Source organism: Ranitomeya variabilis, chromosome 1 (genome assembly GCF_051348905.1).
Source record: "Ranitomeya variabilis isolate aRanVar5 chromosome 1, aRanVar5.hap1, whole genome shotgun sequence".
Taxonomy (NCBI): Eukaryota; Metazoa; Chordata; class Amphibia; order Anura; family Dendrobatidae; genus Ranitomeya; species Ranitomeya variabilis.
In genome coordinates this window covers 748,232,909-748,259,532 of record NC_135232.1, presented here as the reverse complement: position 1 = coordinate 748,259,532, position 26,624 = coordinate 748,232,909, and the positions used below count along the sequence as shown (strand labels likewise).

The following is a 26,624-nucleotide window of genomic DNA, read 5'->3' as shown; positions in this document are numbered from 1 at the left end:
CGGTACCACCCGGAGTGACTAATTTTCTTTGGTATTTTTAGGTAGATGCATGTCTGTAGTTTATTTTTTGATATGATAGCCCTTACATATACGTAGCTTATTAACCCCTTCAGCCCTAGGCCTATTTGTACCCAAGTGCCTAAGCCAATCTGACCTGTGCCACTTCATGGGCTAATAACTTTGGAACGCTTTCACCTATCCAAGCCATTCTGAGATTGTTTTCTCGTGACATATTGTACTTCACGTCAGTGCTAAATGGGAGTCAATATATTTTACCTTTCTATATAAAAAAATGCTAAATATTCGGAAATTTTGGAAAAATCGGCAATTTTTTAACTTTGAAATTCTCTGCTTTTTACAAAAATACTGATACCCCCCATAATAGTTATTAATTTACACTCCCCACATGTTTACTTCATATTGGCATCATTTTGAAAATGAAACCTTATTGTTTTACGACGTAATAGGGCTTATAGTTTTATGCGCAATTTTTCACATTTACAGCAAAACCCACTTTTCAAAGGACCAAGTCACTTCTGAAGTCACTTTAAGGGGCTTACATAACAGAAACCACCCATAAATTACCCCATTTTGCAAACTACACCCCTCAAGCTGTTCAAAACTCATTTTTAAAAACTGTTAACCCTTTAGGTGTTCCACAGGAATTTTAGCAGAATGAAGGCGAAATTTCAAAATTTCATTTTTTTTCCAGATATTACATTGTAATCCAATTTTACCTGCAACCTAGCAAGGGTTAACGGCAAACCCAAACTTGGTTACCCTAATTCTGCAGTTTATAGAAACACCCCACATGTACTCGTAAACTAAAGTATGGGCACACAGCACAGCTCAACACGGAAGGAGCGCTATGTGGTTTTTGGGTGGCGGATTCACTGGAAGAAATCTAGGGGGCCATGTCACATTTGAAGGCTGCCTGAGGTACCCCCACAGTGGAAACCCCAAAAAGTGACCCTATTTTGGAAACTACACCCCCAAGGAATCTTTTAGGGGGTATAGTGACCACTTTGACCCAACCAGTGTTTCACAGTAGTTGGAAACACTTGGTTGAGAAAATGGAAAAAGTGCATTTTTTACATGAAGGTGTCATTTTAGGCTCATTTTTTTATTTTTAAGAGGTGTACCAGCAAAAAATGCACCCCACTATTTGTTCACCAATCTCTCCCGAACACAACAACACCCGATATGTTGTCGTACACTGCAGTATTGGGGAACGGCAGGCCTCGGAAGGGAAGGAGCGCCAAATGACTTTTGGAGTGCAAATTTTACTGGAAGAAATCTAGGGGGCTATGTCACATTTGAAGACACCCTGAGGTGCCCCAACACACGCACACACACTGACACATACACGTTCTGTGCTGAACAGGACTCTCCGGTCTTCTCTGCAGAGCTCCTATCTCCCTCTGTAGAGGCTGACACCTCCCAGGCAGAGCAGTGAGACTACACAAGCTGGTCTATGAAGCACTTATGAGGCTTGCTTGGAAAAACTTCCTTCCATGGCTAGAAGAAAACCATGCAAGGGACCTTCACCATCTGGATGAAACACTGAAGAACATCACAAACTTTCGCATCAGTGTGTCGCAGGGATCCTTCGAAAAGCTCTTGGATAATGAATCTTGCACACTTACCCTGAAGCTCTTTCAAGTTTATCTTGAGACCCTCAGAAATGAACAACTCTCAGCATTCTGGATGTCATACTTGGACATGGTCGAGACCATGCTGGCCCTGGTTCGAGCTTCAAGAGAAGGCAACTGGATGCTTCACCTAGGAGCAATCCGACAGATGATACCATGGTGTTTTGCCTATGACAAGGTCAACTATGCCCGATACCTAACCTATTACTATGCCACAATGTCTCGGCTGCCCATAGAACACCCAGAGGTCCATGAATACTTCATGCAAGGTGGCTTTTCGGTCCAGATCGGTAGCAAGAATCCTTTTGGACGAATTCCTGTGGACCAGACCATTGAAGAGACAATCAACAAAGACACCCAGACACCAGGGGGCACAAAAGGCTTCAGCCTCAAAGTTGGAGCTGTTTCCAGGTTCTACCTGACATCAGAGTACCGCAGTATGTACTTGAGGCAGCTGAGGGCCCTGGTAGGCCAACAATATACTGACTTCAGCCATTCAGACCTACAGGTGTCTAGGATTAGAAGAGATGAAGCCGATGTCCAATCTTTCGTTCAACTGCTGGAGACAGGTTGGGTGAACCCCTTCAACAAAGAGCATAATGGTGAACTTATCAGTTTGTCAACAGCGACTGTAGCACCACCAGATGTAGCCAAAGACCTTCAAGGGGCATACAGTATAGGAGAGGATGCATATCAAACATTCAAGGATGAGCGTTTGGGTACCGATAAGCCAACTACATTGTTTCATGACAAGATGACGAAGAACAAACTTAAAACGTTCTCTAACATCCAAATGAAGACACGCAGACAAGGTCTTGGCAAGGAGGTAATTTTGAAGGCTGACAGAAACCTATTTGGCCAGATGATACTTGTAGCTGAGAACAGAAAGCTACAAATGAGTGATGTCTTGACTCATCCCCTGGGTCCATTGCCATGGGCACTTGCCAATGGTGATGGGTCTATCCGCAAGACCAACAAGGCTGCCCTCGCAAGGGAGTTGGAGAGGAATGCTCGTCCTGCAGAAGTGATCCCCGAGCCCTCTGCAACCATCATTGATGGGATGAGCCTGGTTCAGAAACTGAAGGGAAACAATGCAACATTTGGCCAGCTAGCAGGCACAGCAATGAGTCGCGCTATCCATGAGGGTGCTAAGAGCAAGCGCATTGATATTGTCTTTGACGTCTACAAGGAGACATCCATCAAAGATACAGAAAGAGTCAACAGATATGAAGGCACAGGGATCCATTTCAAGAACATTCAACATGGGCACAACATCCAGCAGTGGAAAAAGCTTCTAAGTAGTTCCTCCAACAAGGCAAGTCTCATAAAGTTTCTGGTAGAAGAATGGAAGGCGAAACACCACAGGGAGAAGCTTGAGGAGAAGGAGCTGTATGTCACATGTGAGCAGCTCTGCTTTAAGATCACCAAAGAACAGTGGGAAGAGGCTGCTGACCTTAAGTCAAATCAAGAAGAAGCAGACAAACGCCTCCTTCTCCATGCTCTTCATGCAGCAGAATCTGGTTACAAGTCGGTCATCATCACTTCGGAGGATACTGATGTCATGGTCCTGTGTCTGGGCATGTGCCACAAAATCCCATCCCACCTGTTCCAGAAATGCGGTACACAGAACCGGACAAGATTCCTGGATATCACCACTCTGAGCCGAACATTGGGAGGCAGCGTATGTGATTCATTGATTGGTATGCATGCATTTACAGGCTGTGACACCGTCAGTGCATTCGCTGGCCGTGGGAAGATGACGACACTCAAGCAGTTGAAGATGAACAAGACATACCAGGATGCCTTTCAGGAAGTTGGTCGTTCATGGGAAGTGTCTACCGAACTTTTTGAGAAGTTACAGGAAATCACCTGCCACATGTACCTGCCAACTACCCAAACAACTGAGGTAAACAGGCTCCGTTATCAGCTGTTCTGTGCCAGACGTGGAGTGGTAGAGTCAAGTCAACTCCCTCCTTGCCAGGACTGCCTTTTCATGCATGCACTGCGTGCAAACTACCAGGCTGCGATCTGGAGGAGAAGTCTGCAGAGCCAGCCATGGGTTGCAAACCCAACAGACTGCGGTTGGATGATAGATAACGACGGAAAGCTTGTTGTCAAGTGGATGCAAGGGGCACCAGCACCAGAAGCTATTATACAGCTACTGTCCTGCAAGTGTGTGCGGTCATGTGAACTTCCTCAGTGTACTTGCCTCAGCAATGGCCTGAAGTGCACAGACATGTGCAGATTACAGACATGCCAGAACAAGGGTACTGAAGACGAGCCAGTAGAACAACAGTCAGATTCAGAGTCCGATGTTGAAGATATTATGGAGTAACATATATATATATATATATATATATATATATATATATATATATATATATATATATATATGCACATGACATGTTCAGTGTGTATTTACATAACTTGGATTAAATTTTGTTACAAATACTACATCTAGTCACTCCGGGTGGTACCGATATCGTCATATTTGGTTCTTGGCTCATGCTAAAATTCCTGTGGAACACCTAAAGGGTTAACAGTTTTTAAAAATGAGTTTTGAACAGCTTGAGGGGTGTAGTTTGCAAAATGGGGTAATTTATGGGTGGTTTCTGTTATGTAAGCCCCTTAAAGTGACTTCAGAAGTGACTTGGTCCTTTGAAAAGTGGGTTTTGCTGTAAATGTGAAAAATTGCGCATAAAACTATAAGCCCTATTACGTCGTAAAACAATAAGGTTTCATTTTCAAAATGATGCCAATATGAAGTAAACATGTGGGGAGTGTAAATTAATAACTATTATGGGGGGTATCAGTATTTTTGTAAAAAGCAGAGAATTTCAAAGTTAAAAAATTGCCGATTTTTCCAAAATTTCCGAATATTTAGCATTTTTTTATATAGAAAGGTAAAATATATTGACTCCCATTTAGCACTGACGTGAAGTACAATATGTCACGAGAAAACAATCTCAGAATGGCTTGGATAGGTGAAAGCGTTCCAAAGTTATTAGCCCATGAAGTGGCACAGGTCAGATTGGCTTAGGCACTTGGGTACAAATAGGCCTAGGGCTGAAGGGGTTAATAAGCTACGTATATGTAAGGGCTATCATATCAAAAAATAAACTACAGACATGCATCTACCTAAAAATACCAAAGAGAATTAGTCACTCCGCTTGGTACCGATATCGTCAAATTTGGTTCTTGGCTCATGGACTATTGTATGCATGGCTCCTTATTCCCATCCTTTTATGCGTGGCTCCTTATCCCCATCCTTGTATGTGTGGCTCCTTATTCCTATCCTTGTATACGTGGTTCCTCATCCCCATCCTTGTATGTATGGCCACCCATGAGAAAAGCATTGAAAAGGGGAGGATTTTCAGTCCTCTTTTGAGGCTTTGCTACTAGTTTAGTGATAGGATTCGCAAGCATGAGGACCCTTGACATTGGGTTGCGAGCTTGCATATCTTGGCCAAAATATCGACCAATACCTCACATATTTATATGTATTTTGTGCACTTTATTTTTTAGGGTGCAGCCAAGCCCAGCATGTTGAGTCTTGTATACAGGGGTGTTTACATGGGATGTATTAAGAGAGTGCTGGCCAGCCTGCCTAATTGAATAGTATGGGCGTGACTCAATAGGCTGTGTACCAGACACTATATATTACCTGCATGAGAACAGAGCCCCATACAGGCCTTTATTGTGCAAACATATACTAAGCAGTCACCCCCTCCATTAATTGGTAGGCTGTGAGTGGCTGTCTATTTGGTATTTTGCACCCGTATTTCCAACAACTTTACTACATGGACTGGCTGCATCCTGTAGTGCATTTGTTCAGAGACCTGGGCAGGTAAGCGGTGCTGCCCCTTTTTCAGCTGTAAAAAAAAACAAAAAAAAAAAAAAACATCCTACTTACCTTCCCTGCGCGCCCTCACAGCATCTCGTTCCGGCTTCCAGCTACTCTTCCGGCCGGGCTATCACTTGTCACCACTCATTATTATTCACCTCTCTCCAGCCTAAGGGAGTGGAGAGAGGTGAATATTCATTACCTTAATGAGCAGGCACCCATTAGAGCCCGGCAGCTGTGGCTTTAACTGCGCGCACTATAGGAGAAATGAATATTCATTGCCAGTGCAGTGAATATTCATTTCTCTTTAGCAGCGGGCACAGGAGTAACCCGCAGGAGCCGGCCCCTGCCTCCTGTGACCCGCTGCTCCGCCACTCCTCCTCCTCTGCCATAAACTGGGACAATGACTCATGTGTAAGCCGAGGGGGGCATTTTCAGCACAAAAAAAAGTGATTAAAAACTCAGCTTATACACGAGTATATACGGTAATTGTTGTAATCCATTAGACCTACAATATCCACCACCATAATATTAAGGTATATAACTGTGCAACTCTTTCTTTTTACAGTAACTGGGGAGTCTCCCCCAAGTTTATCAAAGGAACTTACCAATACATTGGATGGGGTTGGAGATGTGAGTTTTGACTCTGATTCACAGTTTCCATTGGATGAACTGAAAATTGATCCTTTAACTTTGGATGGACTGCATATGCTTAACGACCCAGACATGGTCTTGACTGACCCTGCCACAGAAGATACTTTCAGAATGGACCGACTGTAGAGAAAACACTACCAAATTAAAAAAAATATGCTGCCCCTTCCCCAGCTGAGCATAAAAGTTCAGTAGGTCCGCCATGTCTAAGGCAACTGCTGAGACGTGTCGCTCTGTGATGTACAATGAGTAAAACCTTGTTCTCCCAAGCTTGCAATGCTAGAAACCCCTCATTGTGTAACATGTTTTAGATCTTGTAATTCACTCATTGCAGCTTAATGAAGGACCACACAAGAAAACCCCACACTCACCACCAAAGTTGTCCTTGGTGAACTTGGTAAAAACCTGCTTGAAATATAAGGAGCGCTATGTAGGAATGCTGTGGTCTTCGCAAGCTATATCTAATAATGATGCAGACAAAATTGAAACGGTGATGAAAGGCCAGAGCATAAGTTTTGATTATTTTTTCAAAATATGGTTCAATTTTTTGGATGAGAATGTGCTGCATATGGACACAGTTACCCGCTCTCTGATTCATAAAGGAATTTGTTCTTTTATTGAAGCAAATCTGTAGGGAAGTGCTATGGAGAGGATGGAAGTGACCTTAAGTGGAGATTTTTCTGTTGCTTAATCCACCTGATGCAAGCTTCTTCCTATTCCCTTTAAGGCCACGTTCACACATTCAGCATTTGGTCAGTATTTTCCATCAGTATTTGTAAGCCAAAACCAGGAGTGGAACAATCAGAGGAAAGTATAATAGAAACACGTCACCACTTCGGCATTTATCACCCACTCCTGGATGTGGCCTACAAATACTGAGCTAAAATACTGACCAAATACTGAATGTGTGAACGTGGCCTTAAATGGTGTATTTTGTTAATTGTTTTGTTTCTTGGTCTCTTGACCCAGTTGCTGCAGGAATAGGTCAGCAACAATCAGGTTAAGTACTGCTATTTATTTTTCTATGATATTTAATTGTTTTAATGATAGTGGAGTGTTGTGATGCTTCAGAATGGCATTTTTTTTTGTTTTGTATGCAAACTGGAAATTGAATTCTGTAGGATTCGGAAAAGGGAATTCTTTGTAAATCTTACCAACAAATGTGCTTAGAAAGGATGGACAAACCATGCCTGTCATGTGCTTAATCCTAATCGTACCGTAGTTTCATTCAAATTAGTAATAATTACACCGCAACATAGAATTTACAGACTAATCACTGTCAGTTTTGTTTTACGTCTTCTAAAAGTGGTATAGCAGCCTAAGGCCGGGGTCACACTTCCATGTGCAATGCGAGAAACTCGCACAAGTCTCTCGCATCAATACCCGGCACTGCCACCGGCACTCGGGACCAGAGCGTGGGTTTGTATGTATCTCTATGCAGCCGCACGCTCCAGTCCGAGTGCCGGGTATTGATGCGAGAGACTCGTGCAAGTTTTTCGCATTGCACTCGCAAGTGTGACCCCGGCTTAATGCTTGATATTTTCTCCTTGTGTATTCTAATACACCAGCAAAGCATGTCTGGGCATGTGTGATTGTTAGAAAGAATGCCTGCCATTGAGGAGATGGCTTTGCCGTAATGCTTCATATTTGTAATGCAAGATTTTATCTGCATCGAAAATGTAGCTTCATGGACAAATTATTACACACAAATATCAAACAATCATTTCACCATGCAGAGATGTATAAAACCAGAATCTCACACTCCTAATACCCAAGAAGTTTGTTCATTTTGCAAACTTGACCTTGGGAGGAGTGTAAGATTAATATCATTGTGTAAACATGTCTACAAATCTAAACTGATAAAATTAGCATTAGAACAAAATGTATATTGGCCATGTTGCCTTCAGTATAAAACCCTCCAGCATTAATTTCACACATTCTGTGTGTTCAGGGCCCTTTAGCAAAAGATTAAAGCTCTTCCAAAAAATACGTGGCTGAAGAAGGTTCTATGTGGGGAAAAAAAATAAAATGTATTCATTTTAGTCTGAAATACTTGTAGAAAATTATATAAAAATATCTGGTCAATCAGGTAGGAAATGGAAAGCTTTTTTTTTTTTTTTTTACTTTTGGTTGTGTTTTTTTTTATACAGGATTTGATCTATTTAAAGTTGTTCTTTGTAAATTACAAAGTTGCATATGCAAGGTTTGATCTGTAATTTTTTATTGGCAAATCTTGAAATAACTGTTCTGTGTTTTGATTAAATGCAAACACACAGCCACTCCAAGCTACCTGCAATTTAAAGTACTAGTCCATCATTGTTAACATTTGGAATATGATGTTCAAAATGCACAGAATCTGATTACAGACTCAAGTTTTAGCATCTTGTTATGTGCGTTACCCAGCCTATCTTAATCCTTCTTGTTTAAAAAGTATAATAAAGGACATTTTTCGAGAACCTTTTTATACATATTTTTTGCATTTTCCTTAAAGGGAATCTGACACCAGTTTTTTGCTACTCATTTGGGAACAGTGTAATGTGGGGGCATAGATCCTGATTCCAAGGATGTTTCACTTAGTTTACTGGGTGCTAAAGTTCTGACACAATCATAGTTCTTAGATGCATTGTGAAGCAGAGCTGAGAAAGCTGCCCCCGCCCCCCACCAGGCTCTCTCTGTGCATAGTTTATTGACAATGAGCCGTTTTTCTAAGGAGGGAGTGTGGTTGGACTAGCAGTTGGTGCACATAAGACCTGGCAATGATAATCTCCTAGTGATAAAACCTTCATTATAAGTAAACAGTACACAGCTTGATAAATGACACATCACTGAATTCAATGTTTCAGACCCTATGTCCTGCTGTCTTCAGATTACTCAGCAAAACCTGTTGACAGATTCCCTTTAAACTTTTTTAGATTCCAGAAAACCCCTTCAAATGTACAGATATTCCTAAAAACTTATTTACATTCTTTTATTGCAAAGACTCTAATTTCAAATACATGTAGTAGTTTGGAATTCATCTACCACAATATGTCTCCCCAATATATTGTGCAGTGAAAAATAGATTGGAAGGAACCCACAGAATTAATACGCACATAGATACAGGTTTTAGCTAAAGGGAAAATTATATATTCTATATAATACTAAATCTGTGCATATGTCTGAAAGGTAATAGCCAAAAGACTAATCGGTAAATAAGATACAGACAAAATAAGAAGGAACCAATGAAGTGTCAGTAGTACAGTAAGTAAAAAAAAAAAAAGAGATTTTATTAAATATATAAAAAATATTGAGACCAAAACAAAAGAAGGGCGCAACACACAGATGGGGTAATAAAATTGACATGTGCCAAGGATAAAAACGGGGGAAGAAGACATGCTGCATGGTAGTAACAATTATATAAATGTATCTACCCTAATTTACAGGCCGTATCAATGTGATCCACAGCAGTAGCTGGCTGTGCAAGTGGAGGCACAAATGCATGGGAAGCATATGTAAGTACACACGTGGTCAAAATTGTAGGTACCACTTGTTTAATGCCAGAAAAACCCACAATGGTCACAGAGATAACTTGAATCTGACAAAAGTAATAAATAAAAAGTCTATGAAAATGAGCAAATGAAAGTCAGACATTGCTTTTCCAACCATGCTTCCACAGAATTAAAAAAAAAACCTCATGAAATAGGCCTGGACAGAAATGATGGTACCCCTGAAAATAATGTGACAAAAGGGACATGTTAAATCACAGTGTGTCCACTAACTAGCATCACAGGTGTCTACAATCTTGGAATCAGTGAGTGGGCCTGTATATAGGGCTACAGATACTCACTGTGCTGTTTGGTGACATGTAGTGATGAGCGAATATACTCGTTACTCGAGATTTCCCGAGCACGCTCGGGTGTTCTCCGAGTATTTTTTAGTGCTCGGAGATTTAGTTTTTAGCGCCGCAGATGAATGATTTACATCTGTTAGCCAGCATAAGTACATGTGGGGGTTGCCTGGTTGCTAGGTAATCCCCACATGTACTTATGCTGACTAAGAGATGTAAATCATTCAGCTGCGGCGCTAAAAACTAAAACTCCGAGCACTAAAAAATACTCGGAGGACACCAGAGCGTGCTCGGGAAATCTCGAGTAACGAGTATATTCGCTCATCACTAGTGACATGGTGTGTATCACACTCAACATGGACCAAAGGAAGCGAAGGAAAGAGTTGTCTCTTAAAGACAAACATGATAAAGGTAAAAGTTATACGACCATCTCCAAGCAACTTGATGTTCCTGTGACTACAGTTGCACATATTATTCAGAAATGTAAGATCCATGGGACTGTAGCCAACCTCCCTGGACGTTGCCGCAGGAGGAAAATTGATAGCAAATCAAAGATACGGATAATACGTATGGTAACAAAAGTGCCCAGAAAGACTTCTAAACAGATTAAAGGTGAACTTCAAACTCAAGGAGCCTCAGTGTCAGATCACACCATCCATTGTTGTATGTGCCAAAGTGGACTTCATGGGAGACAACCAAGGAGGACACCAATGTTTAAAAACAATCACAAAAAAAGCCTGACTATAATTTGCCAAACTACATGTTGACAAGCCACAAAACTTCTGGTAGAATGTCCTATGGATAGATGAGACAAAAATGGAACTTTTTGGCAAGGCGCAACATCTCTATGTTCACAGATGGAAAAATGAATCATATCAAGAAAAGAACACTGTCCCTACTGAGAAACATGGAGGAGGCTCTGTTATGTTCTGGGACTGCTTTGCTGCATCTGACACAGGGTGTGTAGAATCTGTGCACGGTACAATGAAATCTCAAGACTTTCAAGGGATTATAGAGAGAAATGTGCCATTCAGTGTCAGAAAGTTTGGTCTCAGTCGCAGGTCATGGGTCTTGCAACAGGATAATGACCCACAACACACAGCTAAAAACACCCAAGAATGGCTAAGAGGAAAACACTGGATTATTCTGAAGTGGCCTTCTATGAGCCCTGACCTAAATCATATTGAGCATCTTTGGAAAGAGCTGAAACATGGTGTCTGGAAAAGGCAACCTTCAAACACGAGACAACTGGAGCAGTTTGCTCTTGAGGAGTGGGCCAAAATACCTGCCGAGAGGTGCAGAAGTCTCATTGACATTTACAGGAATCGTTTGATTGCAGTGTGTTGTGAATTTGCTTTTTGCTCCCTCTAGTGGTTACTAGTTTTTTGACTCTGGTTTTTCTGTCATTCCTTTTATCCGCACCTGGGTCGTTAGTTAGGGGTGTTGCTATATAAGCTCCCTGGACCTTCAGTTCAATGCCTGGCAACGTAGTTATCAGAGCTAGTCTGCTGTGCTCTTGTCTACTGATCCTGGTTCCAGTTATATCAGCTAAGTCTGCCTTTTGCTTTTTGCTATTTGTTTTGTTTTTGTATTTTTGTCCAGCTTGTTCCAAATCTATATCCTGACCTTTGCTGGAAGCTCTAGGGGGCTGGTGTTCTCCCCCCGGACCGTTAGACGGTTCGGGGGTTCTTGAATTTCCAGTGTGGATTTTGATAGGGTTTTTGTTGACCATATAAGTTACCTTTCTTTATTCTGCTATCAGTAAGCGGGCCTCTCTGTGCTAAACCTGGTTCATTTCTGTGTTTGTCATTTCCTCTTACCTAACCGTCATTATTTGTGGGGGGCTTCTATCCAGCTTTGGGGTCCCCTTCTCTGGAGGCAAGAAAGGTCTTTGTTTTCCTCTACTAGGGGTAGCTAGATTCTCCGGCTGGCGCGTGTCATCTAGAATCAACGTAGGAATGATCCCCGGCTACTTCTAGTGTTGGCGTTAGGAGTAGATATATGGTCAACCCAGTTACCACTGCCCTATGAGCTGGATTTTTGTATTCTGCAGACTTCCACGTTCCTCTGAGACCCTCGCCATTGGGGTCATAACAGTTTGCCAGGCCAGTATTAAATGTTTAATGCATTGCAGAAGAGGGATTATAAGAAAGAAGATTCTGAGTTTTTTTTTTTTTTTTTTCTCTTCTTCCCCTTTACCTCAGAGTGGCTATGCTTGCTGCAGACATGAATGTCCAGACCTTGATTACAAGTGTGGACCAGCTGGCTACTCGTGTGCAGGGCATACAAGACTATGTTATCAGAAATCCTAGGTCAGAACCTAAAATACCGATTCCTGAACTGTTTTCCGGAGACAGGTTTAAGTTTAGGAATTTCGTGAATAATTGTAAATTGTTTTTGTCCCTGAGACCCTGTTCATCTGGAGATTCTGCTCAGCAAGTAAAGATTGTTATTTCGTTCTTACGGGGCGACCCTCAGGATTGGGCTTTTTCGCTGGCGCCAGGAGATCCGGCATTGGCTGATCTTGATGCGTTTTTTCTGGCGCTCGGTTTACTTTATGAGGAACCCAATCTTGAGATTCAGGCAGAAAAGGCCTTGCTGGCTATGTCTCAGGGGCAGGACGAGGCTGAAGTGTATTGCCAAAAATTTCGGAAATGGTCCGTGCTGACACATTGGAACGAGTGTGCACTGGCCGCTAATTTTAGAAATGGCCTTTCTGAAGCCATTAAGAATGTTATGGTGGGTTTTCCCATTCCCACAGGTCTGAATGATACTATGGCACTGGCTATTCAAATTGACCGGCGGTTGCGGGAGCGCAAAACCGCAAATTCCCTCATGGTGTTGTCTGAACAGACACCTAATTCGGTGCAATGTGATAGAAAAACCGCAAATTCCCTCATGGTGTTGTCTGAACAGACACCTGATTTAATGCAATGTGATAGAATCCTGACTAGAAATGAGCGGAAAATTCATAGACGCCGGAATGGCTTGTGCTACTACTGTGGTGATTCTACACATGTTATCTCAGCATGCTCTAAACGTATAGCTAAGGTTGTTAGTCCTGTCACCGTTGGTAATTTGCAACCTAAATTTATTCTGTCTGTAACTTTGATTTGCTCACTGTCATCTTATCCTGTCATGGCGTTTGTAGATTCAGGTGCTGCCCTGAGTCTCATGGATCTCTCATTTGCTAAGCGCTGTGGTTTTACTCTTGAACCATTAGAAAATCCTATTCCTCTTAGGGGTATTGATGCTACACCATTGGCAGCAAATAAACCGCAGTATTGGACACAGGTTACCATGTGCATGACTCCTGAACACCGCGAGGTGATACGTTTCCTGGTTTTACATAAAATGCATGATTTGGTTGTTTTAGGGCTGCCATGGTTACAGACCCATAATCCAGTCCTGGACTGGAAGGCTATGTCAGTCTCAAGTTGGGGCTGTCGTGGTATTCATGGGGATTCCCTGCCTGTGTCTATTGCTTCTTCTACGCCTTCGGAAGTTCCGGAGTATTTGTCTGATTATCAGGATGTCTTCAGTGAGTCTGAGTCCAGTGCACTGCCTCCTCATAGGGACTGTGACTGTGCTATAGATTTGATCCCAGGCAGTAAATTTCCTAAGGGAAGACTGTTTAATCTGTCGGTACCTGAACATACCGCTATGCGTTCATATATCAAGGAGTCTCTGGAGAAAGGACATATTCGTCCGTCTTCTTCCCCTCTTGGTGCGGGATTCTTTTTTGTGGCAAAAAAGGACGGATCTTTGAGACCTTGTATTGATTATCGGCTTTTAAATAAGATCACTGTCAAATTTCAGTATCCTTTACCGCTGTTGTCTGACTTGTTTGCCCGGATTAAGGGTGCCAAGTGGTTCACCAAGATAGACCTTCGTGGTGCGTACAACCTTGTGCGCATTAAGCAAGGTGATGAATGGAAAACCGCATTCAATACGCCCGAAGGTCATTTTGAGTACTTGGTGATGCCTTTTGGGCTCTCCAATGCGCCTTCAGTTTTTCAGTCCTTTATGCATGACATTTTCCGGAAGTATCTGGATAAATTTTTGATTGTTTATCTGGATGATATTTTGGTTTTTTCTGATAATTGGGATTCGCATGTGGAGCAGGTCAGGTTGGTCTTTAAAATTTTGCGTGAAAATTCTTTGTTTGTCAAGGGCTCAAAGTGTCTCTTTGGTGTACAGAAGGTTCCCTTTTTGGGGTTCATTTTTTCCCCTTCTGCTGTGGAGATGGACCCAGTCAAGGTCCGAGCTATTCTTGATTGGACTCAGCCCTCGTCAGTTAAGAGTCTTCAGAAGTTCTTGGGCTTCGCTAACTTCTACCGTCGTTTTATCGCTAATTTTTCTAGCATTGTGAAACCTTTGACGGATATGACCAAGAAGGGCTCCGATGTAGCTAACTGGGCTCCTGCTGCCGTGGAGGCTTTCCAGGAGTTGAAACGCCGGTTTACTTCGGCGCCGGTTTTGTGCCAGCCTGACGTCTCACTTCCCTTTCAGGTTGAGGTGGATGCTTCGGAGATTGGGGCAGGGGCCGTTTTGTCGCAGAGAGGCCCTGGTTGCTCTGTTATGAAACCTTGTGCCTTTTTCTCTAGGAAGTTTTCGCCTGCCGAGCGAAATTATGATGTGGGCAATCGGGAGTTGTTGGCCATGAAATGGGCATTTGAGGAGTGGCGTCATTGGCTCGAGGGTGCTAAGCATCGTGTGGTGGTCTTGACTGATCACAAAAATCTGATGTATCTCGAGTCTGCTAAACGCCTTAATCCGAGACAGGCCCGCTGGTCATTGTTTTTCTCCCGCTTTGATTTTGTTGTCTCGTATTTACCAGGTTCAAAGAATGTGAAGGCCGATGCTCTTTCTAGGAGCTTTGTGCCTGATGCTCCTGGAGTCGCTGATCCTGTTGGTATTCTTAAAGATGGAGTTATCTTGTCAGCTATTTCTCCGGATCTGCGACGTGTGTTGCAGAGATTTCAGGCTGATAGGCCTGAGTCTTGTCCACCTGACAGACTGTTTGTCCCGGATAAGTGGACCAGCAGAGTCATTTCCGAGGTTCATTCCTCGGTGTTGGCAGGTCACCCGGGAATTTTTGGCACCAGAGATCTGGTGGCCAGGTCCTTTTGGTGGCCTTCCTTGTCAAGGGATGTGCGGTCATTTGTGCAGTCCTGTGGGACTTGTGCTCGAGCTAAGCCTTGCTGTTCTCGTGCCAGCGGTTTGCTCTTGCCCTTGCCTGTCCCGAAGAGACCTTGGACACATATCTCCATGGATTTCATTTCTGATCTTCCGCTATCTCAGGGCATGTCCGTTATCTGGGTGATATGTGATCGCTTCTCCAAGATGGTCCATTTGGTTCCTTTGCCTAAGCTGCCTTCCTCTTCCGATCTGGTTCCTGTGTTTTTCCAGAACGTGGTTCGTTTGCACGGCATCCCTGAGAATATTGTGTCAGACAGAGGATCCCAGTTCGTTTCCAGGTTCTGGCGATCCTTTTGTAGTAGGATGGGCATTGATTTGTCGTTTTCGTCTGCTTTCCATCCTCAGACTAATGGACAGACGGAGCGAACCAATCAGACTTTGGAGGCTTATTTGAGGTGTTTTGTCTCTGCTGATCAGGACGATTGGGTGACATTCTTGCCGTTGGCTGAGTTTGCCCTTAATAATCGGGCTAGTTCCGCCACCTTGGTTTCGCCTTTTTTCTGCAACTCTGGTTTCCATCCTCGCTTTTCTTCGGGTCATGTGGAGCCTTCTGACTGTCCTGGGGTGGATTCTGTGGTGGATAGGTTGCAGCAGATCTGGAATCATGTGGTGGACAACTTGAAGTTGTCACAGGAGAAGGCTCAGCGCTTTGCCAACCGCCGCCGCGGTGTGGGTCCCCGACTACGCGTTGGGGATTTGGTATGGCTTTCTTCCCGCTTTGTTCCTATGAAGGTCTCCTCTCCCAAATTTAAACCTCGTTTTATTGGGCCTTACAAGATATTGGAAATCCTTAATCCTGTATCTTTTCGTCTGGATCTTCCTGTGTCGTTTGCTATTCACAATGTATTTCATAGGTCCTTGTTGCGGCGGTACATTGTGCCTGTAGTTCCTTCTGCTGAGCCTCCTGCTCCTGTGTTGGTTGAGGGCGAGTTGGAGTACGTGGTGGAGAAGATCTTGGATTCTCGCCTCTCCAGGCGGAGGCTTCAGTACCTGGTCAAGTGGAAGGGCTATGGTCAGGAGGATAATTCCTGGGTGGTCGCCTCTGATGTTCATGCGGCCGATTTAGTTCGTGCCTTTCATGCCGCTCATCCTGATCGCCCTGGTGGTCGTGGTGAGGGTTCGGTGACCCCTCACTAAGGGGGGGGTACTGTTGTGAATTTGCTTTTTGCTCCCTCTAGTGGTTACTAGTTTTTTGACTCTGGTTTTTCTGTCATTCCTTTTATCCGCACCTGGGTCGTTAGTTAGGGGTGTTGCTATATAAGCTCCCTGGACCTTCAGTTCAATGCCTGGCAACGTAGTTATCAGAGCTAGTCTGCTGTGCTCTTGTCTACTGATCCTGGTTCCAGTTATATCAGCTAAGTCTGCCTTTTGCTTTTTGCTATTTGTTTTGTTTTTGTATTTTTGTCCAGCTTGTTCCAAATCTATATCCTGACCTTTGCTGGAAGCTCTAGGGGGCTGGTGTTCTCCCCCCGGACCGTTAGACGGTTCGGGGGTTCTTGAATTTCCAGTGTGGATTTTGATAGGGTTTTTGTTGACCATATAAGTTACCTTTCTTTATTCTGCTATCAGTAAGCGGGCCTCTCTGTGCTAAACCTGGTTCATTTCTGTGTTTGTCATTTCCTCTTACCTAACCGTCATTATTTGTGGGGGGCTTCTATCCAGCTTTGGGGTCCCCTTCTCTGGAGGCAAGAAAGGTCTTTGTTTTCCTCTACTAGGGGTAGCTAGATTCTCCGGCTGGCGCGTGTCATCTAGAATCAACGTAGGAATGATCCCCGGCTACTTCTAGTGTTGGCGTTAGGAGTAGATATATGGTCAACCCAGTTACCACTGCCCTATGAGCTGGATTTTTGTATTCTGCAGACTTCCACGTTCCTCTGAGACCCTCGCCATTGGGGTCATAACAGCAGTGATTGCCTCAAAAGGTTGTGCAACAAAATGTTAAGTTAAGGGTACCATCATTTCTGTCCAGGCCTATTTCATGAGTTTTATTTATTTTTTTTAATTTTGTGGAAGCATGATTCAATATATTGATTATTACTTTTGTGGGCAGCACGGTGGCTCAATGGTTACCACTATAGTCTTGCAGCGCTGGAGTCCTGGGATCAAATTCCACCAAGGACACCATCTGCAAGGAGTTTGTACAGTCATGGACAAAAATTTTGAGAATGAGACAAATATTAATTTTTCCCAAGTCCACTGCTTCATTTTTTTCTAATGGCAATTTGCATATACTCCTGAATGTCAGAGTGATCGGCTTAACAGCAATTACTGTACTTGCAAAGTCAATATTTGCCCAGAAAATGAACTTTAACCCCCAAAACACATTTCAACATCATTGCAGTCCTGCCTTAAAAGGAGCAGCTAACATCGTTTTAGTGATTGATCCATTAACACAGGTGTGGGTGTTGATGAGGACAGGGCTGGCGATCAATCAGTCATGATTAAGTAAGAATGACATCACAGGACACTTTAAAAGGAGGCTGGGGCTTGGTATCATTGTTTCTCTTCAGTTAACCATGGTTATCTCTAAAGAAACACGTGCAGCCATCATTGCACTGCACAAAAATGGCCTAACAGGGAAGAGTATCGCAGCTACAAAGATTGCACCTCAGTCAACAATCTATCGCATCATCAAGAACTTCAAGGAGAGAGCTTCCATTGTTGTCAAAAAGGCTCCAGGGCGCCCAAGAAAGACCAGCAAGCGCCAGGACCGTATCTTACAACTGTTTCAGCTGTGGGATCGGACTACCAGCAGTGCCGAGCTTGCTCAGGAATGGCAGCAGGCTGGTGTGAGTGCTTCTGCACGCACTGTGAGGCGGAGACACTTTGAGCAAGGCCTGGTTTCAAGGAGGGCAGCAAAGAAGCCACTTCTCTCCAGAAAAAACATCAGGGACCGACTGATATTCTGCAAAAGGTACAGGGAGTGGACTGCTGAGGACTGGGGCAAAGTCATTTTCTCTGATGAATCCCCTTTTCGATTGTTTGGGACATCTGGAAAACAGCTTATTCGGAGAAGAAGAGGTGAGCGCTACCACCAGTCTTGTCTCATACCAACTGTAAAGCATCCTGAAACCATTCATGTGTGGGGTTGCTTCTCAGCCAAGGGAATCGGCTCACTCACAGTCTTGCCTAAAAACACAGCCATGAATAAAGAATGGTACCAGAATGTCCTCCAAGAGCAACTTCTCCCAACCGTCCAAGAGCAGTTTGGCGCCCAACAATGCCTTTTCCAGCATGATGGAGCACCTTGCCATAAAGCAAAGGTGATAACTAAATGGCTCTTGGAACAAAACATAGAGATTTTGGGTCCATGGCCTGGAAACTCCCCAGATCTTAATCCCATTGAGAACTTGTGGTCAATCATCAAGAGACAGGTGGACAAACAAAAACCAACAAATTCTGGCAAAATGCAAGCATTGATTTTGCAAGAATGGATTGCTATCAGTCAGGATTTGGTCCAGAAGTTGATTGAGAGCATGCCAGGGAGAATTGCAGAGGTCTTAAAGAAGAAGGGTCAACACTGCAAATATTGACTTGCTGCATTAACTCATTCTAACTGTCAATATAACCTATTGGTACTCATAATATGATTGCAATTATATTTCTGTATGTGATATAAACATCAGACAAACACTAATAAAAACCAGAGGGCAGCAGATCATGTAAAAATATAATTTTGGTGTCATTCTCAAAACTTTTGGCCATGACTGTATGTTCTCCCCGTGTTTGCGTGGGTTTCCTCCGGGTACTTCGGTTTCCTCCCGCATTCCAAAGACATAGTGATAGGGAATGTAGATTGTGAGCCCCATCAGGGACAGTGATGATGATGTGTGCAAACTGTAAAGTGCTGCAGAATATATAAGCGCTATATAAATATTATTATTTGTCAGATGCAAGCTATTTCTGTGACCATTGTGGGTTTTTTTGTTTCTGTCATTAAACGAGGGGTACCAACAATTTTGACCACGTGTGTGTATATAGCTATAAATGTGCACTTCCAACCAACCGGCAATGAGAGTAATTAGCGTTATTTAACCCATACCTGGGTGGCAGCAGGACCTCCCAAGAATTGTTACTACCATGCAGCATGTTTCCTCCACCTTTTTTATCCTTGGAACATGACAATTTTATTAACCCATTTGTGCGTTGTGCCCTTCTCCTTTTGTTTGAGTCTCCCCCCATTTTTTATATTTGTATAATAAAATCTCATTTTTTTAAAACACTTTTCATTGGTTCCTTGGTGTTTTTTTAATATATTGTGCAAGCATTATATATTGTTGTTTGGGTAGTCCTAATTCTTGGCTGATATGCATTTTCTTTAATCCTAAATATGCATTTTTTCATTTTATCTTTCTGCAGAATCATGTCAATTTATAATGTAGTTAAACATAAGACTTTGGGTTATCATTATTAACATATTAATGTAAATGTTTTTATTAGCATATTGTTGTGTTTGATCATTGATTGCTACACCTATTTATTACTGTACATAGAATGCAAAAGAATGCCAATCGGTCAATGTCATCTTTCTAAAGCTTCACTTTATTGGATATGTGGTACTTTATTATCCACTACAGCAAAACAGCCACTTCCCTGGTTGTGCCTTTCTCTTGCCGTACAGGCAGAGTGACCTTTTTTATTGTTACTAAATAATTAGACCACTATTGAGTATCTGATTAACACCTTGATCATTTCCTTTTTACAGTATATTGATTTTAGAATGGCTGAATAGGTATGGAAATATTTGAGCTATGCACAAATTAAGAATATAACAGAAATTGTATGTTGTCAAAAAGATTATATTAGAGTTGAGCAAACTCTTCATGGTTTCCATATGCCATTGACTATATGACAATTTGTGTAAAATTCTATACACTGTGCAGAATTATTAGGCAGTTTGTATTTCTAATTATTAGTGTTATTTGTCAACAAATTTAGTACTGGTTAGTCAATCCAAAATGGTAATAAACCTAAACCCTGAATATTTAAGGAAGGAAAAGTGAGGTTTTGTCTTTCTTAGGAGAATATCTACTGTGTTGCCCCAAAATTAAGACAAGATCTTATAATATTTTTGCTCCGTAAAATGACTTAGGGCTTATTTTTAGGGAACGTCTTTTGTTCCATGAGCAACAATCCACATATGTTCTTAAACGAAAAAAAAACATTTATTCAAATATCATGTAATCACACACACTGCATATACATATGTACAGTTGAAACTAGACGTTTACATACACTATATAAAAAAGACACATATGCATATTTTTCCCAATATCTGACATGAAATCAGAATAAACCTTTCCTGTTTTAGGTCAATTAGGATTACCATAATTATTAATATTTTCCAAATGCCAGTATAATGAGAGAGAATGTTTTAATGCATTTCTATTACTTACTGCAAAGTCAAAAGTTTACATACATTTCATTAGTATTTGGTACCATTGCCCTTAAACTTGAATGACTTGGATTAAATGTTTGAGATGGCTTTCCACTAGCTTCTCACAATAGTTGGTCGGAATTTGGGCCCATTCCTCCTGACAGTACTGGTGTAACTGATCCAGGTTTGTAGGTCACCTTGCTCGCACCTGCATTTTCAGCTTTGCCCATAAATTTTCAATAGGATTGAGATCAGGGCTTTGTGATAGCCACTCCAAAACTTTGACTTTGTTATCCTTAAGCCACTTTGATACTATTTTGGAAGTATCACAAGTTCACAATTCTCTTCTTGATACACAGCTGATAGTTCTACTGAATAGACTGTTAAAATTTGTATTATGGCAAGAAAAAAGCAGCTAAGTAAAGAAAAACGAGTGGCCATCATTACTTTAAGAAATGTCAGTCAGTCAGTCCGAAAAATTGGGAAAACTTTGAAAGTGTCCCCAAGTGCAGTTGCAAAAGCCATCAAGCGCAAGAGGTAGTCACCGGAAATGGTCTTCCAACAATCTTGAAGGACTTCCCAGAGATGCTAAGCACTTGTTGGCCCTTTTGCCTCCACTCTGCGGTCCAGCTCACCCCAAACCATCTCGATTGGGTTCAGGTCTGGTGACTGTGGAGGCCAGGTCATCTGGCGTAGCACCCCATCACTCTCCTCCTTGGTCAAATAGCCCTTACACAGCCTGTTGAAAAATAAATGATGGTCCAACTAAACGCAAACCGGATGGAATAGCATGCCGCTGCAAGATACTGTGGTAGCCATGCTGGTTCAGTATGCCTTCAATTTTGAATAAATCCCCAACAATGATGGCCACTCGTTTTTCTTAGTAGCTGCTTTTTTCTTGCCATAATATAAATGCTAACAGTCTATTCAGTAGAACTATCAGCTGTGTATCTACCAGACTTCTGCACAACACAACTGATGGTCTCAACCCCATTTATAAGGCAAGAAATCCCACCTATTAAACCTGACAGGGCACACCTGTGAAGTGAAAACCGTTTCCGGTGACTACCTCTTGAAGCTCATCAAGAGAATGCCAAAAGTGTGCAAAGCAGTCATTAAAGCAAAAGGTGGCTACTTTAAAGAACCTAGAATATAAGACATATACTTTCAGTTTCACACTTTTTTAAGTATATAATTCCACATGTGTTAATTCATAGTTTTGATGCCTTCAGTGTGAATGTACAATTTTCATAGTCATGAAAATACAGAAAAATCTTTAAATGAGAAGGCGTCCAAACTTTTGGTCTGTACTGTATACACAGGAGCTCTGTATATAGTGTCAGTGTAGAGGTAATACAGTGACTACCAGTGACATTATAGACAGGAGCTCTGTATATAGTATACAGTGCATATTGTTAGTGTACAGGTAACACACTGACTCACCGTTGTCGCTAGTAGAAGTCCTTCAACTTCGCTTTTCATCTTCATCCAGAGCACACCGCCATCCCTTCTTCCAGCCAGGACTCGTCACTGTAGAAAATAACAGTTATCTAGAGCACATTCCCCAATTTTTCCCCAACTTCTACATTACACCAGATGAAGAAAAAAAGCGACCGTGTCGCCTTGCACAGTAACAGGACATCTCCCCACACTGAAAACGGTATCCTAATATTATTTTTTTAGGATACTGTTTTCAGTGTGGGGAGGATATGTCCTGTTACTGTGCAGGGCGACACAGTCCCTTTAATTGGCCTCTACAGTAATAATATCCCACATTCTGGATCCCACATGTCCTCCCATTCTGCCTCATGTCTCTCCATATTGCCCCATAGTCATCCATAATAGTATAATGTACCACATAGTCATATATAGCAGTGCAATGCACCCCCATAGTAGTATAATGTACCTCAGTCATATATAGTATAATGCACCCACATAGTAGTATAATGCAGCCCCATAGGAGTATATTGCTGCAGCCCCATAGGAGTATAATGCAGAAGCCCCATAGGAGTATAATGCAGCCGCCCCATAGCAGTATAACGCAGCAGCCCCATAACAGTATAATGCACCCCATAGTATAACGCAGCAGCCCCATAGTACAATACACCCATAGTAGTATAATGCAGCAGCCCCATTGGAGTATAATGCAGCAGCCCCATTGGAGTATAATGTAGCAGCCCCATAGCAGTATAATGTACCCCATAGTATAATGCAGCAGCCCCATAGTATAATGCACCCATAGCAGTATAATGCACCCCATGGTATATTGCAGCAGGCCGATAGCAGTTTAATGCACCCCATAGTATAATGCATCCCCCCCATAGCAGTATAATGCACCCCCATACCGGTATAATATGCCCATTCCACAGCTTTACAACAAAAAATACCTTACCTGGCCGAGCTCCAGCGATGTCCTCACCTACGATTAAGCTGAGGTGCACAGCATCGTTCCGGCGTATGACAGTAACGTCATACTTTGGCAACGTGCGCGCTGATGTCAGCTGCCGCCCTGTCATTGACTGGCAGCTGTTTACTGTTGCCGTGTGGGAGGAATCTCCTCCACGGCAACAGATTTTAACTGATTGTGCATCAGAGGACGCGCAGTCAGTTACTGAAGCGGCAGGATTCTGCCGCTGCAGGCCTGGTGAGCAGAACAGGGGGAGCCCGCTGCGGGCCCCCTCTGCTCATCGGGCCCCATACTCCAGTAAGGGCAGTAATGCCCCGATGGCGGCCCTGACTATTCGCAATAAAACTTTTGATGGTTCTCTGATCGCACCCCAATATTTTGGCAATCGCAATAGTGCTGCTTCTCTCTGAAAATTCAAAAATTCAAATTAGTCATTTAAATCTCCCTCTGTCCCATTTTGCCCATGGAAAATAAGCTGCCCAATATATCTGCACACTTTGATAAAGGGTGGTAATATCTTTAGGCTTCACCCTCCCTCATTACAATGATAAACGTCATGTGATATGCTTCAGCCATTGAAGTTTATACAGCTTGGAGTTGGAACTATGGTAGCAAAAATTCCAATTGGTACCAAGAAAAAAGTCAGTAAGCTGTTGATCATTCTTTGCTTGCTTTCACAAGCATTAATTATTTAAACCCTGCAGGTAAGATAAATCCAATTGTATTGTTTACTAAACTATTTTTAATCTTTTTAAAGGGTTTGGCTGGGATATGGTTTTTTTTTTATATATATATCCATTTTGTTGATCTGATTAAATAAAAATTACAAACTGTGGTATGCTCCTCTTCTCCAGCTCAATCTGTGCGCCTCTGCCTTTGCTCAAGTCTTTGATAGGCTGCCGTGGTATCTTCATGACTATAATTCACATAATCCCTGCAGCTAATCACTGGGCTCAGCAGTCTAATGTGCCATTGTTATGATGTTCTCTCTGCAGCCTGTCAACAAAGACCGGAGCAGCAGTGGAGAGGCAGCACTGGAGCTGGGAAAGGTGGGTATAGCTGAGTTCATTTTATCCTGTTAAAACCCTATGGATATCATTTTTTATCTCAAAAATCCTCTATTTACTACCAGTATTTTAGTGAGCTGACTGCAAATATATTCAGTTATAGATGTTGCAAAGTACTATTATTTTGCACCCCACAATTTATGCAAAAGATGCCCCCAAAACAATTTTCATATTGATGTGCAAAATGGGAGGGAATATTTGTTTTTTTCATTAGGCACAGTTGCTATTAATCTACATGGTTTTTCAGTATTGTCAGTATTGTCCATTGCAAATGTTACTTTTTCACAGAAACATTGAAAGAGAAGTTGTTTCCCTACTGTTAAAAAACACACCTTCATTGCTCAACTTATCTATACTTTAGATACTTTAGTTAGAATCTTTTCTACTTACCGCACTGACCAATTCTAGTTTTTGCACTTTTTTTTTCCTCCCTGTCTTCCAACAGTCATCACTTACAGGTGGCACCTGCCATGTACAGAGGGGTGTTAGCTCCCATACAGGTCACATCCAACCTTGTGATGTGAATGTCAGGGAGGAATTTTATTGATTAATTCACTAGTGTCATAAGGACTGTATCTCACAGAATTGCAGCCATCAGAAAGTGATGAGTGAAATCAAATCATAAAATGTATTATTTTGATAGAATTGTATATGCAGTGGTCTGCTTTACTCCTTTCCGGACAAGACCTCATTGTAGCGATGCTGGGGCCCCCACGTGCCTCCACGTGTACAAGACCAGCAGTATAGAGCGTTTCCTCTCTTGAACCCTACGTGAATGCTAGGGAACAGAAGCACTATCAATCTCCTAGCATCTGTTTCCTAGTTCCATCTCATTTCTTCAATGAAATGAGCACTAAGAAACATCGAATGCCTTCTAAATGGTATAAAGTCATTGTGTTTCATTGTTAGTACAGAATAACGTTTTGTCAATAAACGATCAACACTAGTTGTTAGCTTCATCTGTCTGCTTTTAGTGCCGAGAAATATGGAGTCAGAGTGAAAAGTTCACACTTAGGTGAGCGAACATTACATTTGCGGTAGTTTGGAGAGCGTTTTATGCTTTGGATGTTTTCTTTTTTATTGCTATATTTGATGCAAGTTTTATCCACAAAGAATTATCTGCATCCTTCATATTTAGTACATGGAGAAACTACTAGACTCTTTGCTACTCCTTCATAAGACCGCGGAGCTAACTCAATCCTTGGAACAAGTCTGAAAAGTGGAAATGGCCTACCTGCCAGCCTGCCCAGTTCATGTGTGTGAATTTTTCCATAAATTGAAACCCATTTGTCAATTGGAACTATATTAATACCGTACGGTGAGGCTCTTCTGACCCTAGCACATTCGTAGCCTTCGCGACTTCACGTCTGAGGTTCCTCCTAGATGGTTTGGTGCCTTGTATAATACGTTAACTGGCCAAGATAAGAGATTATGGAACCATGCGAAGTTCTAATTCTATATAGGAAGATATATATTATTTTAACCTACGTTTGGAGACATCACTTGTTAAGGGTTACTCTCGCATTTGTAAAGTATATTTTCTACAACACTGTTTCAAAGGAAATTTGCCTGGACATGTGCTGCTTTAACGTTTTGCATTTCATGTTTTGTTTTTCTTTTTGGGGGGAGGGGCTGTTCGGGTGATATGGGTTAAAATTAAGACTGTTGTATATGCTTACATTTGGAAAATGAGCGGTATTCTCATAACTGAAGTATGCCTAAATATAAAACTGTGATTTGATAGAAAACTGCAAATATCTTACGGCATGACTGGTGAAAGGAGAAAGCTGCTTTATATAGGTTTGTACATAATTGAGTACAAAAAATATTGTATGCTGTGTGCATGAAAAACATGCATAGGCACCAGATCCGAGTGTCAGCGATATTATGTGCTGCAAGTGCATGCCAATAGAATTCCTGTCCCATTGTTTGTGGAATATGTATTAGTCACAGTTTTAAGTATGTATTGCCATTCCTTTTTTTCGCTATCACTGTGTGCCTGGATTTACCAGAGCACTATGTAATATGTCCTTTGTAAACTAAATCACGGATTTATTATTACTCTATTGAATCTGGTTAACATCAGTATGCAATCTGCTTTCTACCACACCATTTGAGATGTCTTAAACATGCTAATTTGCAAAGCTGTATAAAAATATATTTCTTTAAGAGACCATATTAAAAAAAGAAAAATTGTCTCAAACCAGCATGGTACAAAATATCCAACTGTACAATGAAAAATACAAAAAAGGTCTGAATAAATATTCTACTATTGAATGTGGCTGTATGAGTGAAAATATTTCCTTTTGGCAATGAGCCTGTCACTGTGAGTCTGAAATGATAGGTATCTTGTTTTTAATGTATGTTTAAAGGAAAACAAAAGTGCTAGTGTTGTTTAATGTATTTTAGTTGGTTATTCTTTCTATTGAGTAGGCTAGGCATGGATGCATATGCATATTCTATGCTAGCACGGCTACCTAAATATCTATGTATTATAAATCATTTTTACCTTTTTAAAAAAGATCATTGTGTGCAATTTATATCCTGCAAAGCAAACACTGTTATGTCCTATTCATTGTGCTTCTTTTTTTTATTTAT

At 41.9% G+C, this 26,624-nt stretch overlaps 1 protein-coding gene across 3 annotated transcripts in view; it reads left to right on the top strand.

Moving 5' to 3' along the window:
- The window catches only part of CRTC1 (CREB regulated transcription coactivator 1), a 313,574-nt gene extending 306,095 nt beyond the window's left edge, over positions 1-7,479 (top strand). For all 3 annotated transcript variants that reach the window (XM_077270212.1, XM_077270202.1, XM_077270193.1), the window contains one exon: positions 6,065-7,479. In XM_077270212.1, coding sequence (XP_077126327.1) covers positions 6,065-6,276 — 212 coding nt within the window. In that variant the 3' untranslated portion in view covers positions 6,277-7,479. The remainder of the gene's footprint in view (positions 1-6,064) is intronic.
- Positions 7,480-26,624: the final 19,145 nt, after the last annotated feature.